Raw genomic sequence first — 12289 nt, forward strand, 5'->3', positions numbered from 1 at the left:
AGATAGATAGATAGATAGATAGATAGATAGATAGATAGATAGATAGATGACTCAACAACCACAGGTCATATGAGATTCTCCCAAAAGTTTGCCCAGGTAGATATATAAGAAGCATCATGAACAATGTGGTATGGTGGAAAGCTAGAAATAACCAAATTAACCCTCCATTGAAGATTAAGTAAGTAAATTAGGTTGCATTCATGACATAGAAATCTATATAATTAAAACACAAGGCAGGAGTGGGATGGAGTTCAATAGTAGAGTGTTTGCCTACTATATGATGATAGATAGGTAGATAGGTAGATAGATAGATAGATAGATAGATAGATAGATAGATGATAGATAGATAGATAGATAGATGATAGACAGATAGATAGACAGATGATAGCCAGATGATAGATAGCCAGATGATAGATAGATAGATAGATAGATAGATAGATAGATAGACAGACAGATAGACAGACAGATAGATGATAGATAGATAGATAGATAGATAGCCAGCCAGCTCGCCCTGGGTTCTAACCCTAGCAAAACAAATAAATGGATGAATGAATAAATGATAGCTCTCTGAGTCCTGACGTATTATTTTTATTATTTTCAACATTTTCATTTATATTCAGGTCTTTTGTTTAAAGTATCAATAATCTACATGTCCAGTAAAGAACATACAATTTAATAGGACCATGACCACTTTACAAACAGGAGGCGGAATGGTGACCCCTAGCAAGAAGGCCAGGTTGTCTTTCCAGATTTTTTCCTCCATTCGACCCTTGCTTCCTCCCAGCTGTCAGAACCAGCAGGACTGATCCAGTCTGCTCTTTGATTAGAAATTCAAGAGCTCTGAGACTCCCAAGGCCATGAGGGGTGGCAATCAGAACTCTAAGGTGGAGGGCTCCTGAACTGGAATCCTGGCACTGCTTACAATAAGCCAAGTGCCCTTTGGCAAGGAGCTCACCTTCCTCGGTTCTCTAGGAATGCCCTGAGGTCTTTGTGTGGACAACATCGATAAAGCTTAAGACACTGAACCGGTGTCTGGCTCCTGGTCAATCAAATCACACGTATCCATAACTACCACGTCCTGTGGCCTATAAGGACTGGAGGCACAGCCACAGACAGATCACAGTCCAGCCTGGGGCAGTGGGTTCTCCTCCCAAGCACACAGGGCACACTGGTAAGGGGTTAACTGCTTTGTTCTTCCTGGTAGTGACCTAAATTTTTAAGAAAATGTGTTTTTATATTATGGCCTTTGAATTTGGGCTTAACCGTCCTGTGGCTCTGTCAGGTGATGCTTTGAGTAAAGGGGATGCTGTCTGGCGCCTGGAAAAATCTCCACAGCTTTACCAACCTTGGCCCCACAGAATTTCCTACCCGGGGATCTATTATGTAACAGTTTCCCATAGCTGACAATCATTAAAATGCCTGGTGGGTTTGGGAGAACCTAGCAACTAGGGCCGTGGTGAGGAGTCTCTTCAGGATGCCTGTCTCTGTTGTCACCTTGAGCAGCCTCCTGGCCATCCCAGCAGCCACGAGGCTTCCTCATCCCCATCCCACCCCCAGCCCCCCACCCCCAACCCCCAAAGGTGCTCTCGTCCCTTCCTGTGTCGTTCTGTGTGCGGCTGCAGCCATCGGTACTCTTCTCTTAAATTGCTTGTCTGTCATTGTTAGCTGTGTTTGGCTCACACTGTCCTCACCTTCCTCACTGCAGAACGTGATAAGCACGTCCACGTCCTGTAACAGTGCAGCCCAGCAAAGCCCGGGTGGTTTTTTTTTTTTTTTTTTTTTTTGACTAAGCAATTTTATCTGCCTATGTCTAAAAGACTCAAGTGCAGCCTTGAGTTCAAGGAGTTATGTAAAATTCAATGAAACCCCAGTAGTCACATAACTACACAGAAATGAATGTGAATCTCCCTTCCCCTCCCCCCTCCCTTCTCTATCCGATTCTACTGGATCACGTGCATTTCTGCATTAATTAAACACATACGCACAGTCGATGACAGCAAATGAACAAGAAGAAAACGGTCACTGACCAGATTCCATGCCTTGGGTCTAAAGTGAGGTGTTCTGTGTTGAATTAGGTAGAAACAGCCACGGATTCTGACACAGAGAGCAGAGGCCTACGGGAGTACCACTCTGTTGGTGTGCAAGTAGAAGACGAAAAACGGTAACTCCCCTCACCCCGCTCCCTTCAGAGTGGCTGTGTCCCCCAAGCCAGCTGCTTGCAGAACGCTAGGCTGCAAGATTCCAATCTCCTTGCACTGGCCGTCGGTAATTCATTCTGCCTTCAGAGACAGGCCGTTCATTTATACTCCCCTCGTTGACGTCGCTCAAATATGAATGAACATGGGTCATGCCTTGTGTTTGTAAGAGGGAAGGGAATAATTCTTTTCAAAGTAATTTACCACCTATTAAAATAGCATCATAGCTCACAGCCCTGGGAGGTCAAAGTCCTTTATCCAGAATCCTTTCTCAAAAAGAGAGTAGGCTAGGGGCAAGGCGAACGTGTTTCTCACCTTATAATGATGAGAATAATGAGGGAGAAGTAGGAGAAACACAGACAGAAAGAAGGGAGGGAGGAAGGGGAGAGAGAGAGAGAGAGAGAGAGAGAGAGAGAGCGCCAGCCAGCCCAGACACAAGCTATGCCCTGGAATTGTCTCACTTCAGAAGTTTTACTTGAACCAGGGCAGAAAAATTGTTTTCCTGGCATCAAGGAACATATTTGCCAAATACACAGCAGCAAAAAGTACCAGGCTTTACATTGAAGGCTGCAGGTGCCCTCTCCTAGACACAGTGCTGGGGGCCAGTACTTGCTGAAGGGACAATCCAACAGGAAAGATCCGGACTGCAAAGAAACCCACATTACAATCTAAGGATCTACAGAGGGCATTGCTTTATGCACGGGCCAGAGTTCATAAACTTGGCATATATCCAAAGCCATGTTTTCAGCCTATGGGTCATGACCCCCATGGGGATCACATATCAGATACCTTGAATGTCAGACATTTACATTACAATGTGTAACAGTAGAAAAGTTACAGTTCTGAAGTAGCAACAAAATATCGGGAGGAAAAAAAAAAAAGCTGGGCAGTGGTGGCACACACCTTTAATCTCAGCACTTGGGAGGCAGAGGCAGGGGGATTTCTGAGTTCGAGACCAACCTGGTCTACAGAGTGAGTTTCAGGACAGCCAGGGCTACACAGAGAAACCCTGTCTCGAAAAACCAAAAAATTGTGTGTGTGTGTGTGTGTGTGTGTGTGTGTGTGTGTGTGTGTATCGAGAGTCACCACCACATGAGGAACTATTGTAGAGGGGCATAGCGTGAGGAAGGCTGGGAATCACTGCTCTGATAAAGGGAGCCACTGAACACCACTCTCACCCACTCAGTATACATGAATGGTGGACGGGTACCACCTAGAATCTGAATTATTGATAGTGGAGTCCAGTCATATGTCACACCCTGTGTTCCTCACAGTGACACTCAAGCACAGTGAGTTGGACTTGTAAGTGGGTGCTAGTGCTGAGGCTCAGGGGTCAGGGGTATCCCCATGAGGGTCTGGGGGGTGTCCCCATGAGGGTCTGGGGGTATTAGTTCTGAGGCTCTGGAGTGTCCCCATGAGGGTCTGGGGGTGTCCCCCATGAGGATCTGCAGGACAAGGCTGCATCTTTCCTCCATCCCTCCTTTTCCAGGCACGGCCGTTTCAAGCGTTCCAACAGTGTCACAGCTGCTGTGCAGGCTGACTTAGAGCTGGAGGGCTTCCCTGGGCATGTCAGCATGGAGGACAAGGGCCTGCAGTTCGGATCCTCCTTCCAGCGACATTCGGAGCCCAGCACCCCGACCCAGTATGGGGCACTGAGGACTGTGCGAACGCAGGGCCTCTTCAGTTACAGAGAGGACTACAGGACACAGGCGGACACTTCTACTCTGCCGCCACCGGATCCGTGGCTGGAGCCATCCCTGGACACGGTGGAGACCGGGAGGATGTCTCCATGCCGGAGAGATGGCTCGTGGTTTCTGAAATTGCTGCACACGGAGACAAAGAGGATGGAAGGCTGGTGCAAAGAGATGGAGAGAGAAGCAGAGGAGAATGACCTCTCCGAAGAAAGTAAGAACTTGACATTCCCCACAGCCCATTAGACTGGTACCTTCTCAGGGAGGCAACTGAACCAGTGACATTATCAGTAGGGAGACATCCCTTCCACATTCGAGCAAATAAAAATGAAATGCTTTCTTCTGTCCCCCCACTCATTCCCATGAAGCAGTGCTCTGCAGGACATGGTTGTCTCTCAGCTTTGCTTTGCTTTCGTTCTATGGGTTAGATATAAGATGAACTCCACTAACTCTTCCCCCGTGGTGGTGTGGTATGCTTCACCTCCTACCCCGATAACCAGGTCCCTGATAACGTAATTATGCCCAAGGAACACTGAAGAGAGCAGGAATTCCCCACTGCGGGGTGCAGCAGGACTTTACCCACAATGCCCTCAGTTGAGCACGCCCAGTGGCGACCTGTCCAAACCCCCAGGCTCTCAAGTCCCTGCTTCTCCACAGAGAGTGGAAAAGAATCACTCTCTGCCTCCCTCTCTTTTACTTGAAGAAATCTATTACCAAGAATTAGAATTGAGTGGTGTAATGTGGAAATGGGCTTCCAAAGAGGCTGGGGTGGTGGGTGGGGGGAGGGGAAGAAACAGAGAGGGAGGAGAAAAAGGGGGGAGGGAAGTATGGGATAGGGAGGGAGAAGGATATGGAAGGAAGGAGGGGGGAGGGGGTTGGGGGGAAGAAATGGGAAAGAGAACTCGGAGGAAAGTGGTGGGAAGGGAGGAGAACAAAGAGAAGGACGAATGATTAGGATTCAGGAATAGTATTTTGTCCACAAACCCACAACTTCTGTAATTAATAAGCAAACTGATCAAGGAAAATGGATTCAGTCAATTTGGGTGAAATCAGGAAGAGAGAGCTCCTAGCTTTTCTCAGCGTCTATAGCGACGCCATGTTTATAGAAAAGATGAAATGAAACCCGGAAGATGTAACTGTGCCTGTGAAAGCTGTCAGAGCCCTGTGAGGTCTCTTCCTTCCAGGTGAGGTCCTCCTCTGGCTGACACTTCAGCCTTTCCCTTCCACCAATATGGGATTCCTGGGTTGTTGTTGTTGTTTTTTTCCCTCCTTCAATTCTTTGGAGTCCATTAATCTGACAACCAAAAGGAAGGGCATACATGTCTGTAGTCATCCATGCCACCTGCCAGGAGAGTTACATCATTTGAGTGCATGTCATTCTAGAACATTCTAAAGGTTCTGATCTGCTTTTGAACATGCAGATAAGGATGCAGGGGTTGCTCCGTTTATAAAATAGCAGATACCGCCTTACTTCGTTTTCCATGTTTAGTCTATGCATGCTATGTCATGCTTCCCCATGGATTATACATGCATCCTTTAAAGCCATGTTAATTGACCATGCACAGTCTGCCAGGTCTATGCTACACATGTCCTATATGTGCCTTAGTGATCAAACATGGTAGGATGGGCCTTGCTGGCAGAGCATGGAAAATCCTGGGGTTCCCCATCAGCCCTGCCACACCCTGCCCACTCCTATGCTGGGTTTCCTCATCAGCCCTGCCCACTCCCACACTGGGGTTCCCCATCACCACCACCCACACCCACACCCACACTGGCTTTTGCATTGCACGTTTACAGTTTCAGTATCCGAGTGTTCTGTTTCCAGAGACATCCTCATTGTGGCCACATTCTCCTGCTGTTGCAGAAAAATACGGGCCCGCTGACCCCAACCCAGTATGTCTTTTTGATTCACCACTGCTGTGAGACACCATTTACGGTCCATGGAGAATGCCTAGGACAATAGTACAGATACAAACAAGGTCATCGTGACGGCTGTGGAAATGCAGAGATAGGAGGCCAATTCTTTTCACATAAGCGATAAATACCTAAGTATGAAAGGTAGCTAGACTGTAGCACAGTCACGGGTTATAATTTTTTCTCTTTGGGGGAATCCAAGAAAACTGCGAATTTCCTATTGTGTCACAAAGGTACTTATGTGTGACTAACGTGGCTGTAGGATCCATCCTCACAGCTAACGTGTGTGAGAGCTCTGTGCTTGACTGCATTGGCTCTGGGAGAGCGCTCCCCTTTAGGCTAACTAGAGTAAACTTCCCCCCCCCCCCGCCTCCTGGTTAGAGTCTCTTAAATGTGCTGCTTAACTTTTGGTGAACTGTGGTTGTCATCTTCTGGACTCGTTCAGTGATGTTTACACGCAGTGAGAGTTTACTGAGCACTCGATGGGCAAGCCAGTCTTGGTACAGGATACAAGAGATGAGTAGCCTTCTGCATAAGAGGTAGGGGTGAGGGACATAAAACCAGGAGAAGTCTTCACCAGGAAGAACGACATAATGAGAGGAGACACCAGGGTAATGAGAGAAATGTGGACAAAATGCTTCAGAGAGCTGAGAGGAAACTCGTAGGTAACTCTGTGGGTAAGGTAAACTTGTGCCATCATCTGATGGCACAGAAAACAGATGGAATCAAACAAATGAGACACGGAACTTAGCAGCAGGAGCCCATGGGCTGCCCCCCCACCCTTGAAAAGACAACCACTTAAGCATCGTCCTTTCTACTTGCTTGGCAGAAGTATCATTCTGTACCATGATGGGGTTGATGTTTCTCAAGGGTTGTCTTTGCACTGTCCCAGAGATTCCTGGGTCTCTGAATGCAGAGATTACACTTAGTGTGTTTTATGCATCTGTGGTACCTCACACACAGACCTCTGCAAACAACAGTTGGGAAGAGGAGAGGGAAGGCAAGAGGTGAGCCAGCTTAATAAACAGCAACATTCACATCCTTCTCGTGTATTATAAGCACATCCAGGATCCCAGGGCATTGGTCTGTGTCCACAGAAGGCTGGGAGCCTCACGTGACACTAACCCTGAAATAGTAGCTAAATGAACTTGACTTGCATGTTCTTTCTCCCCCTGAACATGACTTCAACACCATAAGCCTTAAGCACAGGGACAAAGAATAGAAGCTCTGACATATCCCGAAGTCCTACTCTCCTGGTGTCAGAGATGGAGACTCTGGCTGTTTCTCCCACTTGCTGTGATTTGCACATACACCTATCCAAGAGTTAATCAGGTTCACGGGTCTCCTTAAGAATGCTTGAAACTAAGATAACCTCTGAGTCTGGGTCTTATTTTAGTACCAGTCATTGGTCTCTGCGCTTTTAAAATTAAGATTAAATTAAATGGCTTATTAAGCCAAAACTCTGAGCTCTGAATATTGAAATTTCCATTGCATGAAATAATTCTTGCCCCAACTCTAATTTTGTAATCACAGTTCACTGAACTGATTGAATGGATCTAGATGTACCCAGTGCTGTGTGGCTAATAAAGGCTAGCCTGAGCCAAATTCAGACTGATTGGGGTTAAGGCCTACTCTGCAGGCCTCTCACTTTCCATGCAAAAATGGAACTATTTAAGACATAATGGAAAGTCCTGCAAAGCTGGAGTTTGGCAATTGTCATACGAACTCAACCAAATGGGTGAGGACGTGAAATGAAACCAAAACTTACTAAGTCATTTGAAACAAACAAAAACGTCCTAAATATCTCATGACCGTATGGAGCTGGGACTATCTCAAGACCTCCACACAGGAGCACATGTACAGTCAGGTCTTCTGAGGGAGGCTGGGCTCCTTGTCTACAGACATCCGATCACATGAAAGTTCCCCAATTGGATGCCAAGAGCCCAGGCAATCAGAGAGACCTTTAGAGATCAGACATCCCAGATCTCCTTTCAGTCAGGACAAATAACCACCAGGTCACAAGTCACATAATAGCAGAATGGGATCTGATGCCAGGCGTGGGGTCTCCCAGGCCTTATTCCACGAGGGATGGTAGTTGTCTGTGGATGGAAATGTCCAGCTATAGAACATAGTTAAGAAGCACAAAGCAGAAGGGACACTGCCCCTGTCTATACTTGGCCAGGACTCTGAAGCAGATGGAGGAGAAAACAGACACAAGAATGGGAACAGTAATGTCCTGCCTCTGTGCAAACCATACCCCAGTGCACAAACAGCAGCATTAAGTATGGGAAGGATTGTGCATGTATGTAACATGCATATAGCATGGCCCTGCGTAAGATGGTGTCTACCCATTGCTCGTGGACTTCTGGCAGGAGCCAGGACAGAGGGTATACCCAGTTTAGCGACAAGACTGCCAGTGTCATCAGCTGGCCAGAGTATTACTGAAAGTGTGAGAAGAGCTGGTGAGGAACCAAGCTCATGACCTCAAAAAAAAAAAAAAAAAAAAAACTAGAAATAGACAGGCGTGGGACCTGAAGGGAAATTTTGGGGAGCAGTTGGTCACCTCCGGTGCTGTAAAATTAATAACCAGGGAGTCCCAAGAGAGGCTGTCAATACTAAACAACCTTTTCAAACTCCACAAATTCTATAAAAGTCCACTTTGAGTTTTAGAATGTTGCTGGGATTTCATAGCAAATTTTCATAGAATTAGAAATTAGACGAGACACATAAAAAATAAATCCAAAGCCGAGGCAGCTAATCCAATTTTTTCCCACCAAAGGCCAGGGTTATATCAGGTTTTTTGAAAATTTGCCTTCTGCTGAGTGCCCGTCCTTATCTGTCTCTTAAGAGGACACTGTTGAAACTCTGACAAAATTAGAGAAGTGTAATGGTAAAGAATAAATTGAATTTTCACTTCAAATTCCCTGCAATTACAGGGAGCTATTTACAATATAGGTCTCAGATAGGATCACTCCCGCCCACTAAGTGGGCAGGCTCACCTACCATTAGCAGCTGCTCGTTAGCCATGCTCCCGCATGCTTTATCTCCCTGGCACTGCTTAAGTTAGACTGTGACAATGAGTGCACCACATTAATCCATACTGAAAATTGCCATAGATTTGCATTGTCCTAAAGATTGTAAATTGAAGTCTTTTGTGGATCCTCCAACAGAATTCAATTTCAAGAGGAATAAAAAGATTAGGCATTTAAACTTCAAATTTTATAGAACAAATGGGTTTTGTGTTACAATTTAAAGCAACAAAGTTAGTAAAAAAAAAAAAAAAAACCAAATACATTCATTCATGGCTTCTGTAATTTCATAGTAACAATTTGATTAAAATGAGTCCTTTTAAATATCATCAATCACTTGTGTTACAAGATACAGTGAAACAGAAATTCCACCTTTCAGAAACAAAGTGTTCATCTTCTAGACACTGAGACTGTTGTTGATCATGTTCCTGTAGGGCATATGGATGAGGGATGGTGTGATGTTTGTCCCTCTTGAGACTCTGTTCCAAGTCCCCCCCCCCACCTACACCTCTCTGTCCCTGCATCTTCCCCTGTCCCCTTCATGACACACCTGAATCCAAACCTGAAAATTCCAAATTCAAAACATCTTGAGCAGTGGCAGGACAGGACAAGTAGAAAATTCTACACCTGACCTCATAGAACTGGCTCCATAGGGGGCTGGAGAGATGGCTCAGTGGTTAAGGGCACTGACTGTACTTCCAGAGGTCCTGAGTTCAAATCCCAGCAACTACATGGTGGCTCACAACCGTCTGTAATGAGATCTGATGCCCTCTTCTGGTGCGTCTGAAGACAGCTACAGTGTATTCATATATAATAAATAAATAAATCTTTAAAAAAAAAAAAAAAAGAACTGGCTCCATAGCAGAGTGTGAGCACGCAGGACCTCGGACTGTGTGAGCACGCAGGAGCTCGGACTGTGTAGGAAGCAGCTGCAGGCTATGCGTAAAGACATAATGAAGCATATGGGAATCTGGTGGTTAAACTGGGCTCCCATCTCCCAATGCCTCATTATATATATAAGCAAATATCCCCAAATCCAAAATAATCTGAAACTCACCACCAATTCGAACGCCCTTCCCTAACCATTTCTAAAAAGAGATGTTAGACCTGACTCACCTCCAGGGGCCTCCGAATCCAGCCCTTCTCTCTTCTCCTTTCATCCTGTCTCCACTGATGGAGATCACATACCAAGACCTGTAACCTCCCATTCTCCTGAGGCTGAAAGGAAACCAGTGTGGTCTCATGTTTGCCCACTGGTCGGCTAAAACATGCTTCCGGGTGGCTCAGGAGTGTGTGCAAGCACTTGCAGCCTCGGCTGTTCGCTTTAAGAGTTACAGACAGGGATGTGTCCTAGACTTTTCTTTCTAATCTTTCCCAAGTGTGTAATTTTCCATGATCAAATTTTGAGAATAAAAATCTACCAAAGGAAGGAAAGAAGGAAGGAAGGGAGGGAGGGAGGGAGGGAGGGAGGGAGGGAGGAAGGAAGGAAGGAAGGAAGGAAGGAAGGAAGGAAGGAAGGAAGGAGGGAAGGAAGGCCAAGTAAGAATGTTTATTCACTTCTCGAGCACATGATATTCAACAGGGGAGGGGGTACCCTGGCTTTGAACATTCTGCATGTGACAATGTGACCGACCTCTGAGTCACCAAGTCGTAAAACTCCTTCTTACATGCCTACAGTTTCATGAAGGGCTATCTTCCACTGTCTCATCACATTTTTCTGAGCTCTCTCTCTTTTTTTTTTCAAGTCAGGCCAAGGAAGAGTATAGAAGCAGCTTCAGCTGGCCTATCAGGTCAAAACATGTCATGCCAGCTTCTGGTGCATGTGGAATGTTTCTTTGAGTCTTTGAGTTCCTGGAGCTCAAACCCATTCCTCACTTGATTCTAACAATGGGCTTTTCTGCTGAATGCATCCTCAGTCCTCAAAGAACTAGCCCTGGGATTGGCTGTAGCCATCACTGGTCTTTGGGGATTTGACCATCAAGGAGGAAAGCTACAGGAACCAAGGGCATGTCTCTGAACCTCAGCATCATCCCTTGGGGATGACTGTTGGGCTGGGTTGGGACAAAGCACCATGGGCTACCATAGGTCCTGTTTATTGGTCCTCTGCTGATCAAAAAGCTCTTTTGACTTTACTGGATAAAACCTCAAGTGGATGAGTAGCCAGTTGGAATGCACAGCTCTCCAAAGCAGAGCAATGGGTTTCTTGAGGGATAGAACTCCAAGATACTTGTCCCCCTTGTCCTTGGCTACTCTTCCCCAAACTGAGCACACAGCAGTCAGGTGCTAACCAGAGCTCTCTTCCTGAAAAGCCTGGGAGAGTAGATCCAACCACCAAAGCGCAATGATTTATCTCAAGTACTTGACATGGGTAGATGTCTGTGCTCAGCAAGGGAGCTGAAAGGGAAACTCACAGGCAACTAAGCCTACTAACCAAGTAGTGTCAAGAGAGAGGAGTCTGGATAGCTACACTGTTGGAGTTCTGGGGGTGATGGATGAGCTGAGACTGGTGAGGGAGGCAGGCAGAGATGAAAGCATCCAGCAGGAAGAAAGGTTCCCGCTGGTTCCCGGAGGTTCTGAGGCCCATGTGAGGTGGGCTCCACAAAGCAACTGTTTTCAGAATGATGCTTCAGTCCCAGGAAAGCACAGAAAGGACACTGAGGAAGTTCAAGGGCTTCTTGGAGCAAGAGGCAGAGCTTTTTCCTTATGTATTCTTAGGTAAAGTCTTCCATTTATCCCGGTCTAAATCTAAAAGCTGTCATGATGCGTTAAATCCTTTGTGTGGATAAAAACATACTCTTTACTATTTTTTAAATTTAATATTTGGCTTACCAAATGAAACCATTGAGGATCGGGAACCCTTTGTAGAGGAACCTTGAGTAAGGCTTACACGGGTGACATTAACCCCACAAAGGGGTTTAATAAGACAATGAGTCTGGCCTACTGCATGACTCATGACCCTTTGGCTGATTCTGAGGCATGTCATGATCTTCCTGGGCAGCTGCCTTCTAGGTAGCTCTTCTAAGTCTGAGACACAGCTTGTGCCATTGCCAAGAGATAGCTGCCCTCAGTTCCCTGGTATTTTAATTGAATTCACTGAGATGGCTGATACCAATTCAGTTTTTCTCAAAATTGAGGAGTTACCATCAGAGTGTTAGTCAGTGAGATCTTCTGGAGCCCCAACTCTAAGGACTTACCTGAAACATCAAAGCTCAATAAACTCAGGACCCAAAATAAAGAGATTCTATAATGCCCATCACCTTACAGAGCTAAATCATCTCCAGTACCCCGTGATAAGACCCTCGTAGCTGGCATTTGGTTGTCTTCGTGTATCCTCACGAGCTGGGAAGGAATAGAAACCTCAGCTGATGAACGTGTTCAGCGTGGTTCACACTAAGCTCAACCCCAGTGAAAAAGCATGGACAGAAGTTCTGGTCCCAGCTAGCTGGATGCCAGACGTTCT

The 12289-nt window shown here is 46.1% G+C and overlaps 1 protein-coding gene across 2 annotated transcripts in view; it reads left to right on the top strand.

The window, feature by feature from the left end:
• Dlgap2 (DLG associated protein 2) overlaps window positions 1-12289 on the top strand; it is a 720970-nt gene that overhangs the window by 700550 nt on the left and 8131 nt on the right. For both annotated transcript variants that reach the window (XM_028766298.1, XM_028766297.1), the window contains 2 exons: window positions 2076-2161; window positions 3685-4100. In XM_028766298.1, coding sequence (XP_028622131.1) covers window positions 2076-2161; window positions 3685-4100 — 502 coding nt within the window. The remainder of the gene's footprint in view (window positions 1-2075; window positions 2162-3684; window positions 4101-12289) is intronic.

The sequence above is a fragment of the Grammomys surdaster genome, unplaced genomic scaffold (assembly GCF_004785775.1).
Source record: "Grammomys surdaster isolate TR1022 unplaced genomic scaffold, NIH_TR_1.0 167, whole genome shotgun sequence".
Classification (NCBI taxonomy): domain Eukaryota; kingdom Metazoa; phylum Chordata; class Mammalia; order Rodentia; family Muridae; genus Grammomys; species Grammomys surdaster.